The sequence below is a fragment of the Scardinius erythrophthalmus genome, assembly GCF_964197995.2.
Source record: "Scardinius erythrophthalmus genome assembly, chromosome: 21".
Classification (NCBI taxonomy): Eukaryota; Metazoa; Chordata; class Actinopteri; order Cypriniformes; family Leuciscidae; genus Scardinius; species Scardinius erythrophthalmus.
The window spans coordinates 23,278,274-23,295,138 of record NC_138241.1 but is presented as its reverse complement, the minus strand read 5'-3'; the positions used below and the strand labels follow the sequence as shown (position 1 = coordinate 23,295,138).

Sequence of the window (16,865 nt, the reverse complement as noted above, 5' to 3'; positions counted from 1 at the left end):
CCGACATTCAGATGGCTCTGTTTTTGCTGGACAGGTGGTTAAATCCAGTTTTGGTTCATGACTGTTTCAGGAAGCACGGAAGGGAGGGGGAGGGGGAGGGGACGGGATGAGGAGGAGGGAGGGTCGAGCTAGCGTCAACAAGAAATGACGTCATCCAACATCGCTTAGAACACCTTTAAGATAAGTGTGACCCCCAGAATGTCATTTATAATTGACACTGCTCAACTTGAAACTGGAGAAATACCAACTTTTACAACCCTTCAAATATCGAATCAGCAATATAATATTTTAACAGGTCAACAATTATATAAGGTTCTCTAAAATACAACGCAATACGAGTAACGATATAATATAAGAACAATACATCAAAACAAGAATTGCAGGTGGGGCAACAGTCACAGATGACCTATGTTTGGTGTGACGGAAGAGGTCACGTGTGTGTATAACTGGAGGAAATCGTTTCATTCGCTGCTGCTCCCTCAGTGGAAAATATTAGACAGACCGGTACATTTCCGAAGCACTACAACAATATCGCCCTTATTAAACTGACATTAAATGCGCAACCATTTTCGATGATCGGCCAGTACCTGACATAGAGGCATGATGCTTTATCAGATGATTATAAACGTTTACACAGGTACAGAGCTAGCAGGTTAGCTGGCGTCTATCTGGACTGCCAGTGGTCGACAAGGGAGCTGCTTCATTTCCTCGTTTCTCGGATCGGGAACAAATCCAGCGGTTTAGTGTCGGGACGCTCTTATGTTTTGGTATTATGGTGAACATGGAGCTGTTTCAAGCTAAAGATCATTATATTCTTCAGAGCGGAGATAACGCGCTATGGTGCAGCAGGAAGGATGGATCTGTGGCCGTGAAACCGGGTAATGCTTGCGTTTTAACTTATATAGTGTACATGTGTTTCAATGTTTCAGTGTTTTCGTTTTCACTGTCTACATTGTTACCATTCCTCGCGCATAATGTACACGACTCGCAGCTTGAAAACAGAGACAAAATGTGTGATTAGTGTTCCTGACAGGAGAATACGGATCACTGAGTTGTATAAACGTTAAAGCGATGGAAATGTCAGTTTTTTTTAATCTGTCGAACTAGGCTGTTGTCTTGAAAGATGCCCAGTTGTGGTGTTTTCATTGCCCTACTTTCAAAGCAGCGTTCATGAATGAGTTAATTGCAAACCTCCGATGTTTTGATCGGATGATGTCGTGGCTAAAACCCCTTTTACAAATTACTGACAGTATGTGGTTTGGGGGTCAGTATATTTTGGTCAAGGGCGTTTAGATGTCAGATTGAGAATCTTAATGGGACAATTTACATGAAAATAACATTTCTGTCATCGTTTACTGTGTAACTATTTCTTAGGTGGAACACAAAAGTAGATGTTACAGAATGCTAGGCACTGACCGATTCAGTTACCACTACTTTCATATCATGTTTTTCTCCACACAATAAAAGCGAATAGTGAAAGTGTCAGTCCCTAAAATTCTGCCTGACATCTTCTTTCTTGTTCCATGGAAGAGAGCCATACAACAGGAGGATGCAAATTTTTGCATATCTTGGTTTGATGTTATGACATCCTTTGGGCCCAGTTCCAATTGTGCAGGCTAAATATGTGAATAGCCTAATAGTACATAACCAGTTTACAGGGGTTACAAATGACCACTAAATGGCCTTAATTAAACATTATTAGTTTATTTTTTATCATAAATTGTTATTTAAAAACTATGGCTGTTCGGGAAGAAATGTCAGTTGTGAATAAATATTTAAATGTCCATCAACTCATCTTACCAGTGAGTTGGTGTATTTCTAAATATGCTGGATAGTGCTGTTAGACGTCTCACAAGAGAATTATATAGTTACACAGTTAAAAGGTGAAGGCTAAAGTTAGGGTAAGACGTGACTGTTCTCCTGGAGAAAGTGGTACGTGTGTTCGTGCAAGGCATATTAGTGGTAGATAGTCAAATGAGAGTTTTCTGCCCAGGCATTAAACCAATAAAGTACTAGGTACCGATCTGTTTATTTAACCTCAGGCAGTTTTGACATCGCTCTTGTGTCATGTATGCATTGTATGTATTTTATCAGAAATGACAGTGTTTTGCAGATATATATTTTTTCGTTTAGATTTTTTTAACAAAAGGTTTGCATACTCAACCATGACAGGCGTTTAATGGTCACACAAACAACTAAAAAATGCCTTTCTCTCACACTTTTTTTAATCTCGCCTATGAATGTCTACCTATCCACACCACTTCTATATCTTGCCAAGTCTAAAACTAGATGGGCAGCTAGTCCGTCCTGCAGATTATCGGGAAAATTGCAGCCTGTGAAGATTTGAATAAGTTCTAGCTGTTTTTAGCGATGTGTGTGCAGCCGAGCTGATCAGGTTTAGGTTGCAGTCTGTTCCATTATTTAACTGGATAAGGGTTTCCACTGTATTCATGATGCATAGATACAGTCTCAGTTCTTTTAACAGATTCCATAGTTGCCAGCATGTCAGGGTGAGTTTATACCACCGTATTACTTAATAGTTTGCTTATTATTCAGTCCCAGTTGGTGTAGTGTGGCAGATCATAATAATGCCAAATTAAAGGTTAGCCACTTCAGACTTCTATTAGATACTTGTATGAATAGATCACAGTGATGTATTTTTAATCACAAATTATATTATCATCATAACAATTTGAGTGCAATGTTGAAATTTATTTAGTTTCAGAATTTCTTGGTATTTGTTAAGTAACTGCTTCTACCAAGATATCATTCAACTCCACGGATGTACCAGCTTTCCATGGCCTAGTAGTTGGAGAACTTTCCTCAAACTGGAATGATGCCCAATGCCAAGCTCATGGTCATTATGGAGGGTTTTTGGCAACTTCATGATGCAGGCTCATCCAGCTCCCACCCGTCCATCATCAGACTATGAATGTCTCTTCCCAGTTAGCCAGGAGATGGTTGACCGTGGCAAATGGAACTATGATATTTGTCAAAAGATAGTAGGAGCTATTAAGCTACCATACTCTAAGATGCTCCATAAAATGCTGTCTTTGCACATGACATCTCAGACCCTGCTCATCATTCCTAAAAATGTAGGTGATGCTGATCAATCATCTTAAGACGAATTACTCAGCAATGAAATTGGTGACTCAGGTTAGCAGTCATCTTTGTGAGGAACCTGGCTTTAAAATGCTTTTGATTCGTTTTTTTTTTAGCTCAATTGTGAGCAGCCACATAACCTTAGAAAGTCGAAGGAAGCTGTGATGGTTCTTCTGTCCCAGATGCAGCAGTGCAAAAAAGAAAAGAAAAATCATTTATGTAAGACAAAAATTAATAAAAATATTAAAAAATTATTTGTTTGTAATTGTAAATAAACAAAATTATACACATTTAATGTAATAATGAAATTAATGAGCAATTAATGAGCAAAAATGATTTTAACAAACACTCGAAATGAACATATATTGTCCAAAATATTTTTACCACAAAATATTTCAAAACAAAGTGTGCTTTATCTGAGGGTGAAAACTGGCAACCTTTTGAGTTATTTTACCCAGGGTTATGAAACTTGTGCAGTATGAAATGATGTGGTGTTAGAATCATACAGCTTATATTCACATGCTTTGGACAGTAATGGAAACACATCGCATTGTATAAACAGTCCGGTTTCATTCTTGCCTTTATAGTACAGTGGGCAATGTATAATTTGATGATGTGCAATGTTAGAGCCTGTAAATAGGTCATGTAATGCATCCAGTCATTAACCCAGGGTTTAGAAATGTACAATTTGAATCTTCAGCATATGAATACCTAGAATGAATTGTTAACCCCGGGTAAATTGTGAGCAGTGTGAAATTCGAAGCAAGATAACCCAGGATTCCGTTTACCCAGGGTTTAGAATGACCAGGATTAACTATTTCAAGTGTGAAAAGCCCTTATGAGCTGTTAAAATGTTTTGAACACTTGTGACTTATTTTAATCCTTCTTTCAGCAACCGACCTCCTGCTAGCATGGAACCCTGTCTGTCTGGGCCTTGTAGAGGGAATTATTGGAAAAATACAGCTTCATGCCGGTAAGTCTGATCGTCAGACTGGTATATTTTGTGGATAAAGGATGAGCATTAACATTTTTAATTCACTGTAATGTTTGCAATAAATTCAGTGGCTCTAAAACTTATAGTCTAATGTTGTTGTAGATAAAATACCATTCAGATCCTGATTTAATAGAATACATGTTTTTTTTTTCTGTAATTCAGTTTGCAGCAGGAAGAAAGTGGGTACCAGAGACTCATAATTAACATAATGAAAGGCAGCTCCAGCATCAGGAATGTCAGCTAAATTTGGTTTATTATTTTTTTGTAATTGCTAAATGTCTCTCAATGTTTTGTGGGCCATCTGTTCTGATGTAGCTTTAGCAGATTAAATAGAATGGCATTGAATATTTGCCTTATTCACATGCTGTGGTATTTACAGGACACGCAGTTCAAAGAATATTGTAATGAATGATCCATATATAGAAATCCATTTCCATTAAACAAATGCCTCTTCATAGATTAAAAAGGAAGCTCTTGAGGGTGCAGAAGTGAAATTATGAGACTTTCATTTCATAATTCGGTGGCTGATTTGAGAAGTTAACCTATTGTTAACAGGTTGACATTATGTAGGCTATAATGTCATTATAATGCCAATCTCTCTTCCTTTTTCAGAGAAACACTTGCTTTGTCTTTATATATATACATATATTTTGTACTATTATTGATGGCTAAAATAATTGTTCGACTTTTTTGCAGTTTTTCAGGGCAAGGCTACACAGATGAGCCATATCATCAGTGTCTTGCTACATATTATACATGCCTTACTTTGTAACATAATCCAGTGGGCAAACCTGATATTTCCTTGCACCGTTCCCACAAAGAGCCCATGCTGTTCTCATTAAATTTTCCACCTAAAAGATCTCAAGAGTTGCCTGCTGCAGGGTGTGCTTTACTGCTTTTATCTGTTGATTTACATTGAGTTGTCAGTGAAAGTATGACTGCATCTCGTCTCAATGCAAATGTCTTTGAAGTCATTGTTATGAGAATGCTTGCCATTGGAATGAATCATGCCGGATAGAGCAGGAAAATGAGGCGTGGAACTCTGCACTCATGACACATTCCCTTCCTCCCCCCTTTTGGGCAGATCTTCCTCTGGGTCTGATCTTGATTCGCCAGAAAGCACTGGTGGGCCAGTTGCCAGGAGACCACAAAGTCTACAAGATCACCAAGATAGCAGTCATTCCACTCTCAGAGGATGAACCACAGGATCTAGAATTAGAGGTGACTAATACTAACTGTTTTGTGCAAACGTTCTCCATGTTGGATTTCATTAAAGTTAGTATAGAATCAGACAAAGACATAATGTACAAATTGGCTACATTAACCATTACATTTCATAATATAGATGTGTTGCTCTAACATTTGAAGAGTTATTTCTTGCCATTATCCATGTTTGTAGAGAGCATTCATTGGATCCTGTTATATTTACTGGACTGTCTACCCGAATTTCCCACTTGTTAGTGTGCCTAGACACTTAGGCCAAGACTTTATGTATTTTAGTTCTCTCGTGTGGTAAATGGTTGACGTGCAATTTGTGAATACCCTGGATTAATTGTAACCCTTGGTAAATTGTGAGCAGTGCTGTGAAATATTAAGCAAGATAAACCAGGATTCCATTTACCAGGGTTTAGAATGACCCAGGGTTAAAGGGGCTATATGTAGAATTCGGAAACCCTTGTTATTAGTGACACAGGTCTGGATATGTGAGACTATAGCTTGAATTAATCACATTTCTTTGGATTACTCTGTGACATTACAGTACCGAATGGCTCTTTCTGCAATATCCTGAACATTGTACAAGCATTCATTTCATGTCTCATTGAATGGAAGAGAGGCTCTTGGGAGCGTGCATTAACGTCACATCTTTTTGATTTTCCTAGCAAAAATGCCCCGAGTCCTTAACATAAAAATCAGTCCTCAGGCTTTCATAGACAGCCTAGGAAGTCGGGGAAGGTCTCTTATTTTTAAGTTTCGTTACAAGCTGTTCACATATTGGCAATAAATAGAGATTAATACATGAAAATTCTTACATATAGTCCCTTTAAGTTTTTGAAAAACCTTATTTGGAACTGAAAAAAAAATCATTAGAAGAGTTATTTCTTGTAGCAAGCATTTGATCCTGATAGAATTTACTGGACTGTCTTCCCAAATTCCCTCTTGTTAGTGCGTCCATTTGATGCTTAGACCACAACTTTAGATATTTCAGCCCTCTCGTGTAGCAAATGGTTGACGTATAACTAGTGCAAGAGTAGTGGTGTGTGTTTCTAAGGGTTCCAGAGGAAGCATGATGTTTCTAAGGAGTCAGTCTCTCAGCAGAGCATCTGGGATTAAAGGAGATGTTTAACCATGTAAGTGAAACAGTCAGAGGTCACTGTTATCCATTCTCCTGGCGTGCTATCTCTGCTTGAGTAGTTTATCACAGAATAATTGCCTTGAATTACTTTGAGATAGCAGATGGCCTATGTAGTTTGACTCTAGTTGTTCTGTCTATTTAATGAGCACATGAATCTGCTCTGGCATAAGCAGGCTAGTTTTAGTATCCATCTTGGCACCCTTTTGGTTTTAATTAAAGCAATTACTGTAGCAGCATTTTTCAGATGGACTTTGAGCAGGGAGACAGAGATGTTCATGTACTATATATGGATGTAGATTTGTCACCATTGTCATTTGTCACCATTGCCAAAGTCATTGTTAGCAATAACACTTACTCTTTATCAACTATTCTTTTTCTTTCATTCTCCTTCAGCTTTGTAAAAAGCATCATTTTGGAATCAACAAACCAGAGAAAATCACCCAGTCACCGGACGAGTCCAAGTTCCTGTTAAAGACCCTGAGTCAGATCAAATCTAATGTTGCTGTTCCCATGAAGAAAAAGGTTGATGGGTCATTTGGAAATTTTGATCATTGATATCACTTTAAAATGACAATCATTTTGAGACTAAATATTCCCGTTTTACTTAATCTGTTTGACATGTTAGCATTGTTAATATAAATAAAATCTGAAAATGTAATAACAGAGCCCTCTGATTCGCCCATAAATGTACTTCTCTTTAACTTAGCCTTATCTCTTTAACCTTGTTTTGTTTGTTCACTCCCATCCAGTATTCCCCTGCCTTTCAGGTCAAGGAGAATAAAGAAAAGGAACGTCTGGAGAGGCGGCTGTTTGAAGAACTCTATAAGATATTCATGGACTCGGATTCATTTTACTATAGTCTGACCTATGACCTAACCAATACAGTCCAGCGACAGGGAGAGTTAGGCATGTCAGATCAGCCCCTGTGGAAAAAGGTGAGAGTTTTTTTGTTTTATATATTTTGAAAGTTAAATGTCTACTGAATGAGTGTTTTAGCTTTGTGGTTTATAAAAGTATAAATGTAGCTATTAGCCATTTATTTACTTCAACTCCTTCGATTTTCAATGAGCAACGGGTTAAAAAAATGACAAAAGACTAACTTGAGGATAATGAAATTTTAAAATGTCTTTTAACATTGATATTGGTGACAATTGTGCAGATACTTGAGAAAGCAGGAAACAGTTGAGGTTATTTGAGTGATGTTTCACACTCATTTGCACTTGTCCCACACATACATTTATAGCAAGACACACAGCAAGACATTAATAGCCAAGCTTCATTTCTCTTTTTTTATTGAATAAACCATTATCTTTAGAAACTTCCTGGATGTTGCACTAAACAGTAGATCTCTGACAAATTTGTATGTGTGTATGTGCATACAAATTACAAACTATATACAAATGACAGAATATAGAATAGAATTTATATGTATATGTATACATATATTCATTCATTCATTTAAATAAATCTGAAATCAAATATAAATATAAAAAAAAAAAAAAAAAATGACAAAAACCCATAACAACCTTTTTAAAACGTTCTTAAGTCAGTGCTTTTCTTGTTGGGCTGTGGTTGCTGTGTCATTTTCCAATCCCATTCTCCATTGTCCCCGCAGTCATTTCCTGTCTCTCTGTATTTCCTAATAGAAAGTCCATATAACACAAACATGAACACATTCCATCTGACAAACTCACAGAATACTGATGCCCATAATATGTTTTTATTTTTAGGTGGATGATAGATTCTTCTGGAACAAGCATATGGTCAAAGACCTAACTGACTTGCAGGTGCAAAACTGTTTTCTCGAATTTTCCAGAATTGTAATGGTTAAAGTTTGAATATGTAAACAAGCCTTGAATGGTGATGATAAAAAAAGCCCTGTTTTGCAGGTGCCTCAGGTGGACTTTTGGGTGATTCCTATCATCCAAGGCTTCGTGCAGGTGGAGGAGCTGGTGGTGAACTATAACGAGAGCTCTGATGAAGAGAGGAGCAGCCCGGAGACGCCTCTGCAGGAACCCACCTGTGTGGATGATATTCACCCTCGCTTCACCGTGGCCCTCATCTCCAGAAGAAGCCGCCACCGTGCAGGTACAGTACATTGGTAAATAAAGAAATTCACATTACTTTGCATGCCGTCAATATGATAACTCGTCATCATGTGCTTTCCAATTAAGGAATGCGCTACAAGCGGAGGGGGGTGGATGAAAACGGACATGTGGCCAACTATGTGGAGACGGAGCAGCTAATCCACGTGCACAGTCACACGCTGTCCTATGTACAAACGCGAGGCTCTGTCCCTGTGTTCTGGAGCCAAGCTGGGTACCGCTACAACCCCAGACCTCGGATAGAGAAAGGTGAGGCGTGTCTGTGTAATTCTCTCTTCAAATAACAAATGTGATCTAACTCGCAGCGCAGTCTAGCACTTCTGTTTATAGACGAGCTATTACTGTGATTCATCAGCTTAGTCATTGTCCTGTGAATGGCATCAGGTGTGTATTCATGGCTTCTTAGTTGAACAGAGAGGATGTTGGGGCTCAGTGGTGATGGCTCAGCACTTTACTGTGACTTTGATTCTGTGATCCACCTGCAGCGTTGTGTGTTTCCTACATGATGTGTTATCTCAGATGTGTTTTGTTGCAGGAGAGAGGGAAACTATGCCTTATTTTGCCTCTCACTTTGAACAGCAAGTTGAGATTTACAAAAAACTGGTAAGGTGTTTAAAATAGCAGAAATACTAATGCTAATATTGAATGAAATACTAATATTTTTTTTAATGTAGTATAAAAGTAGGGCTTTCGATTCCTTTAGAAGACTTTAAATATGTGTAATTACTGAATTCAGCAGTTTTGTCTGGATGACATTCATAGTGAAATATGTAAAGTATAATATATAATGACACTGATTGGAAGTCAAGGCTGCATTGATTTGATTAAAAATACAGTAAAACAATAATATTGTGAATATTATTACAATTTAAAATAACTTTTTTTTGACTATATATTTAAATTGTAATGTATTCCTGTGATGGGAGAGCTGAATTTTCAGTGGCCATTACTACAGTCTTCAATGTCACATGATCCTTCAGAAATCATTCTAAAATGATATTTTGTTGTTGTTGAAAAGAGACAGAACACAATTTTTATAATGTCAGATTTAATTTTATCAGTCAAAACAAATGACCTGCATTAATTATAATTTAATTTGTCAACACATTAACAGCCCTAACAAAAAGCAATAAATACCATCCTTTTTTTTTTTTTTTTTTTACCATTAGGTCATCATTAATTTAGTGGACCAAAATGGACGTGAGAAGATAATTGGTGATGCTTACCTCAAACAAGTGCTGCTGTACAATAATCCCAACCTAACATACGTTTCATTTGACTTCCATGAGCACTGGTAAGATACTCAACCTTGTGACTTTTATAAAAGAGCCTGTTATGGTCAAATCTCAACAACTGATTTTCTCCTTTGTCACTTCCCAGTCGAGGGATGAAGTTTGAAAATGTGCAGACTCTCACTGATGCCATCTATGACATTATCATAGACACGAGATGGGCCTGGTGAGTCTTTCATTGGCCCTTAAGTCCCAATTCGCTCATAAAAACTACTTTTGCTCCCAGGTTAGTCAATGTCAGCTGGGCTCCTGGTTGATTATAATCAATCTACTTTGATTTGCAAATAGGGTGGACCAAGCAGGAGTCATCTGCCAACAGGAAGGCATCTTCCGGGTTAACTGCATGGATTGCTTGGACAGAACTAATGTGGTACAGGCCGCTATCGCCCGTGTGGTCATGGAACAGCAGGTACAGTATACAAATTCACATTTGATATTGGAACAATGCTCCACTGATAAATTCACACATAAAAATCAAAGTCGTTTTGGATAAGATCTTATGCTAAATGCCTTAAGGTGTAAATAAAACCATACCGCACCCACAGAACAGTGTAGTGTCTTTGCCTCTCTCAGATGCTTTCAGTGTGCCAGTACATTCAAAGAGTCTTTTCATCTGTTTGGTTCCAGCTGAAAAAACTTGGTGTAATGCCACCCGAGCAGCCACTGCCCCTCAAGTGTTACAGAATCTATCAGGTGATGTGGGCCAACAATGGAGACACCATTAGCCGTCAGTATGCTGGCACAGCTGCCCTAAAGGTAAATAGACTGAATGCCTGCCATTGATTTTATGCTGTCCCCATTGCCCTTTTACACCACCATCTGTCAGCATATAGTATCTAGATTGCAGATTGACAAGTCAGTAATCTTTTGACCATTCATCTTATCTGGAGTGCCTATATTATATAAATCATCTACATATAGTCTGATGTGTGCTTAGTCTGATGTGTGCAATCTCTTGTGTAGGGAGATTTCACACGAACAGGAGAGCGAAAGTTAGCTGGGGTGATGAAGGATGGTGTGAACTCAGCTAATCGTTACTATCTGAACCGCTTCAGAGATGCCTACCGACAGGCTGTCATTGGTGAGCATGGGAGATTGTCATTTGAATCCTTATTTTGTATTTTTTATGTTAGGCACACAGTGCTATTAGCACAGCTTAGTGCCTCATCTGCCATGTACTGTATCTCTGATCCTCCCAGACCTCATGATGGGACATCCAGTAACAGAAGACCTGTACTCTATCTTCAGCAAAGAGAAGGAGCATGAGGAAAAAGAGAAGGAGAGCCAAAGAGGAGCTCAGGAGCAGGTCAGCCTCCTTCTGCAGACGTACATGCAGATGCTGTTACCTGATGATGAGAAGTTCCACGGTGGATGGGCTCTTATAGACTGTGATCCAAGGTGGGAGACCTCAACTTCATCATGCAGTGTTTTTAGGAGAGTTCTCATTCCAAGCCAGTTGTATGATGCAGTTTCAGAAAAAGATGCCGTATTAAGGGGCTGCACACAAAGGACACGTTTTTGCATTCGAATACGCAAGACGCAGGGCAGTGGCATCAAAAGAAACAGAAGGTCTTAAAGCACTTTTTAAAAATGTTTGTTTAACTTGAACGCCATATTTTTAGAATGCTGTGTAGATGTTAGTCTAATCCATATTTACAAAGAAAAATAATGAAAAAGCAGCACAGTGGAATACAGAAATGTGTTCTGTGTGAACGGCCCTTAACTGTGTTATTGCTTTTTTTTTCTTTATTGGGAAATATTCCGTTACTACCGAAGAATAAAAAATTACAATAATAAAAAAAAATAATTGCAATAAATTATTACTGTAAAAAAGCTTGGATCTATTATAAAGCTTGATTTAAAAATTCATGTTTAGTGTACTCTTCCTCCTACAGTTTGTTGTCAACGGCTCAGAGGTACTTGTGCATATTGTTTTTTCATATTTGTACAATTATTGTTTGGGTGAGGGAGCCATATTTCCTCAAATCTTTCGAGCATCTGTTGGTGGTAGGCCATGGTGATAGATGCCTGAAAACTGTTACTGATTGGGTTGGAATTCTTCTTAAATCTTTGCAAATTGAAAGAGGTTATCTCTAACCATAATATGTTATGCTTATTTGAGTAAATCTTCATACAAGATATGCTCGAATAAGCGTAATATATTATGGTCAGAGTTAACCTCAGGTGATTAAATGCATTCTAGCGAAATGTCATGCATTTTGCATTTCCATTTGTTTCTTTTTCTCCTATATACCCAGGGTTTAATGGTAATATAGCCTCACTTTGAAGATTTTGACCCTTTATTGTGCTGCTGTTGCTTTTTTCCACCCTTTTAGTCTTATAGATGCCACCCATAAAGATGTTGACGTTCTTCTGCTGCTGTCCAACTGTGCATATTATGTAGCCTAGTAAGTGCATTTTCTCTCAAAGTTTGTTTTTTAAATTAAGAAATCCTTTTTTTCTTGGCATTGATTTAGTAATGCCACTTTACTTTGTTGTTTCTATTTAGTTATGATGAGGAGGCGGACAAAGTCAACCAGTACCAGAGACTCAGTTTAGAAGGTCTTGAAAAGATCGAAATTGGTAATAGCTTTTAGATAAACTTGTGGGTGTAATTATTGTCAGTATAATGTTCTGTGATATTACAGTTAGCCAATGTTGGTCTTTTGTAGGGCCAGAGCCAACTCTTTTCGGAAAGCCTAAATACTGCTGCATGCGGCTGCACTATAAGAATGGGGAGATAAGCGGTTACTTCCATACGCTGAGGGCTGTCACACGGAATCCAGAGGATGATGGGAAAGGTTTGTGCTGGGATACCATGATTTGTTGTGGCACTAGTTCAGCTTCTGTATTGCGTAATTCTGTGAATGACATTATGGGTTAAGATATAACTTGGCATTGTGTAAACTGGTGTAGCTTGAATAGTTTTGTGTTTGTGTTAAATAATTGATCCTTTCCTCTGCACTTGTTGGGTTGTTTGCATTTCAGACACACTCCAGTGCATTGCTGAAATGCTTCGTATTACAAAGCAAGCTATGGGGCTTGACGTCCAGGTCGTTGAGAAGAAACTAGAGAGGTAAAAAAAAGAAGAAACTTTTGTATGTGTGTTTCTTCAGTTTACACTAACATTTTTAAGGTTTTTACCTTATTTAAAAAGGACACAAAGGCTTTGTTCACACTGCAGGGGAAATCAGAATTTGTTCATAAATCTGATTTCTAAATAAGTTATGTGTCTGGATATGATTGTTGTGGGTTACTGTGAGACTTTAGTAATTGATGTTTCAACTCGCTGCACAACAAATGACAAAAAGATAAAAAGAACAAAAAGAAATCCAATCTGATCATTTAGACTGAGACACATTAACTATTAATTATTTTTTCACATTAATACTACAGAAACCTATACCGATTAGTTTTTTTCCCCTGGCTTTTTTGAACATCCAAATTGTTGATGAATCTTGCTTTAATTGCTTTGTTTCAGGAGACACAGCAAACCACATGAGGATATAATGGGAATACAAGGAAAAGCTGTGGACCAAGTCCTTGGGTCTGGTTTGGCTCAAGGCAAAAGTTTCCTTTTGAACAAGTTCTCATCGCTAAACCAGAAAGTGAAGCAGACAAAGACTAACGTCAACATTGGAAACTTCAAGCCCTTAGGGAAACTGGGGACCTTCTCTAAGCCTGAGGTGAAAGTGAACTTCCTCCAGCCCAATTTACATGTGAACCTCTGGAAATCAGACAGCAGTTTAGAGACCCATGATGGCAATACTGGTTTGGCAGCCCTGAAAGACCTTAAAGACAAACATTCGGATGAGATTTCCTCCGATTCCGATTCCTACAACTCAGATGAGCTGCCATGCTCGGGCTCTCGGGAAAACGTAGACTATGTGCTTCCTAGCTGTGGAATTGTAGCATCTGCACCACGACTTGGCAGTCGCTCCCAGTCAATTGGCAGCGTCGAGCTTGCTGTACCCTCTGTCATCCGAGTCACAGGCTGTGATAATAAGACTGCGGATAGCTTGTCAGTTGGCCCAGATGGCCAGTCTCCTGGGACAGCCTCGGAGGCAGAGGAAGCCATTCTGATTGACTTCGGGACACCTATAGATGCTTACTGCCACCAGTTTGTCCAGGATGCCAAGACCAAACCAATAGAGGTGTTCGAGGAAGTGGCACCAACACCCAAACCGCAAGCACCTCAAGCCCCCTCGGCTCTTGACACAAGACTGGGGTCTTCAAATTACCAACAGCAACTCCCTCGCCCATCTCAACTTGAGGTGGAGACCTCTGTCCGAGGGGCAAATCTACTGACTGTCCAGCCTGCGGGCTCAGCCACATCATGCGGGTCACAAAAGAGTTTGGAAGGCATCACAGGACCCTCGCCGGCAGACAGCAACGGAAGCCGCGTCGTGTCGCCCTTTGCGAAGATCAGGAGCTCCATGGTGCAGGTGGCTAGTTTTACCCAGGCCGGACTTACGCAAGGCATCAACTTTGCTGTAGCTAAGGTGCAGAAAAGCCCAGAGACAGACGCTGTCAACGAAACCCAAGAGAACGAATTGCGAGCGATGTTTACACAGTGCCAGACCAGGATCATTCAGATATAGCGTGCTTAGCAGATGCATTTTTAGTGTTAGATCGTGACTTCCTGTAAAGTAATGGTAGCATAAGCTCACAGAAGTCAAGCCACACCACTAGTTTCCCCTCCAGTTAACCAAACCAAAGTTTACAGCCAGTGTTTAGTAGTAAGTAGCCGACGTCTAAGATTAACCCGACTGTGCCCCTGAGTCCACAAATCGAATCCTAAACATCTATATATTGCTGGTTTGCATGTTAAGAAGCAGGTAACTGAGGTATATTAGGACAGGCAAGTTGTATTGCATGTCAAGACCCAAGACCTACAGTAGATATGTCTTGTGACCCCATTTGTGCAGTACAATTCACTGGCTGTTGTAGCTGTAACTAAAACCTTTTTCGATTGGAATATCTATCAGTGGGCAGCTTAGACAACCAGACGGTACAGTTATATGGATATCTTTGATGTGGTGTTTGTCATAAAAATATACCAAAATAGGACCACAATAGTTGTGTAGGATCTATGGTCAAATTATATTATTCAACTAAGTATTATATGTAAGTACTGTAGCGATTTCCTTTAGTACTCTCCAATTAAGATGTTTATAGAGAGAGAATTATATTTACATGCTCTTAAGTTTATGATCATAGCTGATGGGAACAATCCATCTCCAGTTCTTTTGGGCTCTGTAGATGTAATCACGCAGCTAAATAATTTGACTAAATCATGACTTAAACTGATATTTATTGTCACATGTTGGTTTTGAGAAAAGCTTATGTCTTAAAATCCTTTTTATTTCATCGTTTTTCAGTTGTATGCTGTGGGATAATGTAACAGTGGTCTGCTGATATCTTGAAATGCTAAAAACGTACGTTGGGGAACGACCTGTTTTAAGTACCTGTAAAAACATCAAATTTATTTGCAAAGGCATTGGACTTCCGTATGCATAAATAATGACTTTTGACTAGTATTTGACACAGGTCTGATGCAGGGTACCCATGACACAACTTTTTGCACTCTTAAATGGCAAAAGCAAGCCTTATCAGATTGCTAAATGCCAAGTCTACCTATAAATCTGTTTTCATTGAAGTCATTCAGGTTACATTTGTTTTGTCTGTAGTATCTATGTGATGTCTTTAGATTCGCTCTGGCCATTTGGTTCAAAAACAAGAAGTGATACAGATTAGATCATGTTTTGAGGCTGCCTTACCCAATATATTCTAGATGCAGAAAGAACATAAAGCCTTACTGGGTGATATCCAGTAGAACCTAGGTTTATTATGCATTATTTAATTATGTTTAAGTGCAGATCCTGTGGGATTGATCTTTGTGTATTAAGAGACTTTGAAATAGTTCAAAATCTTATGGGCTACATGATATCTAAATAAGACACTGTGATCTCAAGTGAACATCAGTGAGAACATTATATTGGCTTTGAGGGCTGGTTTAAAAGTTCTTTGGGCCGCAGTTTGTTTTTCAAACACGTCACAAGCTTTGTTTCTCACACACATCATTTCTTATCTTTCTCTCACATGTACTGTAGCATAGAGTGCTGTGCAAGACACTGGTTTACACAATGCTTTTGCAATGCATACACATTCAGACATTCCTGGAACTGGTACGTGGTTTATTAACCTTCAGAGGTTGGAACTGTCTGAGCTTTAATATATGGTGGCTGTTATGCAATAGTGATAAATACATGCGCAGTAGGTTTGGTGGTAAGTGGACTTTTTTGTTACGTTATTTTCTTCTTTTTTTATTATTTAAGACAGCATGCACTGGACTGCACCCTGTTCTTTGCTCTGAACTTGAAATGCTCTCATTTGGTGGAGGATCTTGATAAACATTCCTCTTGTTTTGGAGGTGGGGGTAGATTGTTTTTTATGTATGAATTTTTAATTTTCTATGCATAAAGACTTGCACTGTCTCTGTGGTTGTTCCCCAACATCTTATAATGTTGCAAATTGTCACAAAGTGCTTTTGAATCCACTTTTTATTTTCAATGTTTGTAACTGAACTGACATGTATCATATTATATTTTGTCCAACAGTCTTTTGTTTCAAAAGCACATAATTTCCAGCTTCTTCCCATTTAAGAGAACGTCCTCCATATTTTTTGGTGAATTGTTTTCATCTATTGTACCCAACATTTCTTTTTTGCAGAGTATTTATTCCTAATTCATGTTCTCAAGTGTATTCCCTAGTATTTTCCTATGTTAATAATAATTGTGTTAACTGCTGTATTTTAAAATGTTATGGACTGTACCTGGGAGGCTTTTTAAGTAAATAATTAAAAAAGATTGTCATTTTGATTCATTTACAACTTTGATGACAGATTAACTAGAACACAAGCTTTCACCATCAAATACTGCAGATATCACTTGCGAAATCTTTTTTCCTAACAACGCTCACAGTAAACTCTCCTTGCAGTGTCGGTATGTGGTTCCTCC

The 16,865-nt window shown here is 38.4% G+C and overlaps 1 protein-coding gene across 3 annotated transcripts; it reads left to right on the top strand.

The window, feature by feature from the left end:
* Positions 1 to 438: 438 nt before the first annotated feature.
* Positions 439 to 16,726, top strand: inpp5f (inositol polyphosphate-5-phosphatase F). Of its 3 annotated transcripts, none has more exons than XM_081351310.1 (20): positions 439 to 878; positions 3,995 to 4,075; positions 5,181 to 5,317; positions 6,843 to 6,971; positions 7,199 to 7,384; positions 8,180 to 8,236; positions 8,339 to 8,537; positions 8,624 to 8,803; positions 9,090 to 9,157; positions 9,724 to 9,848; positions 9,935 to 10,012; positions 10,135 to 10,255; positions 10,474 to 10,602; positions 10,810 to 10,927; positions 11,046 to 11,244; positions 12,183 to 12,254; positions 12,356 to 12,429; positions 12,519 to 12,647; positions 12,835 to 12,922; positions 13,328 to 16,726. In XM_081351310.1, exons 1-20 carry the CDS (start codon positions 773 to 775, stop codon positions 14,445 to 14,447), a joined length of 3,396 nt encoding a protein of 1,131 aa, XP_081207436.1. In that variant the 5' UTR covers positions 439 to 772; the 3' UTR covers positions 14,448 to 16,726. The 3 variants fall into 3 exon arrangements, with proteins under 3 accessions (XP_081207436.1, XP_081207437.1, XP_081207438.1); XM_081351311.1 differs by having other exon boundaries at positions 483 to 878; positions 8,348 to 8,537; XM_081351312.1 differs by lacking the exon at positions 439 to 878 and adding an exon at positions 911 to 3,321.
* Positions 16,727 to 16,865: the final 139 nt, after the last annotated feature.

What these genes read in the sequence shown, in the direction of transcription:
- inpp5f (XM_081351310.1), top strand. Translation starts at nt 773, where the DNA reads ATGGTGAACATGGAGCTGTTTCAAGCTAAAGATCATTATATTCTTCAG. An exon ending in ATCTGTGGCCGTGAAACCGG is followed by an intron (nt 879 to 3,994) that starts GTAATGCTTGCG and finishes TCCTTCTTTCAG; the next exon opens with CAACCGACCTCCTGCTAGCA. An exon ending in AAGACCTAACTGACTTGCAG is followed by an intron (nt 8,237 to 8,338) that starts GTGCAAAACTGT and finishes CCTGTTTTGCAG; the next exon opens with GTGCCTCAGGTGGACTTTTG.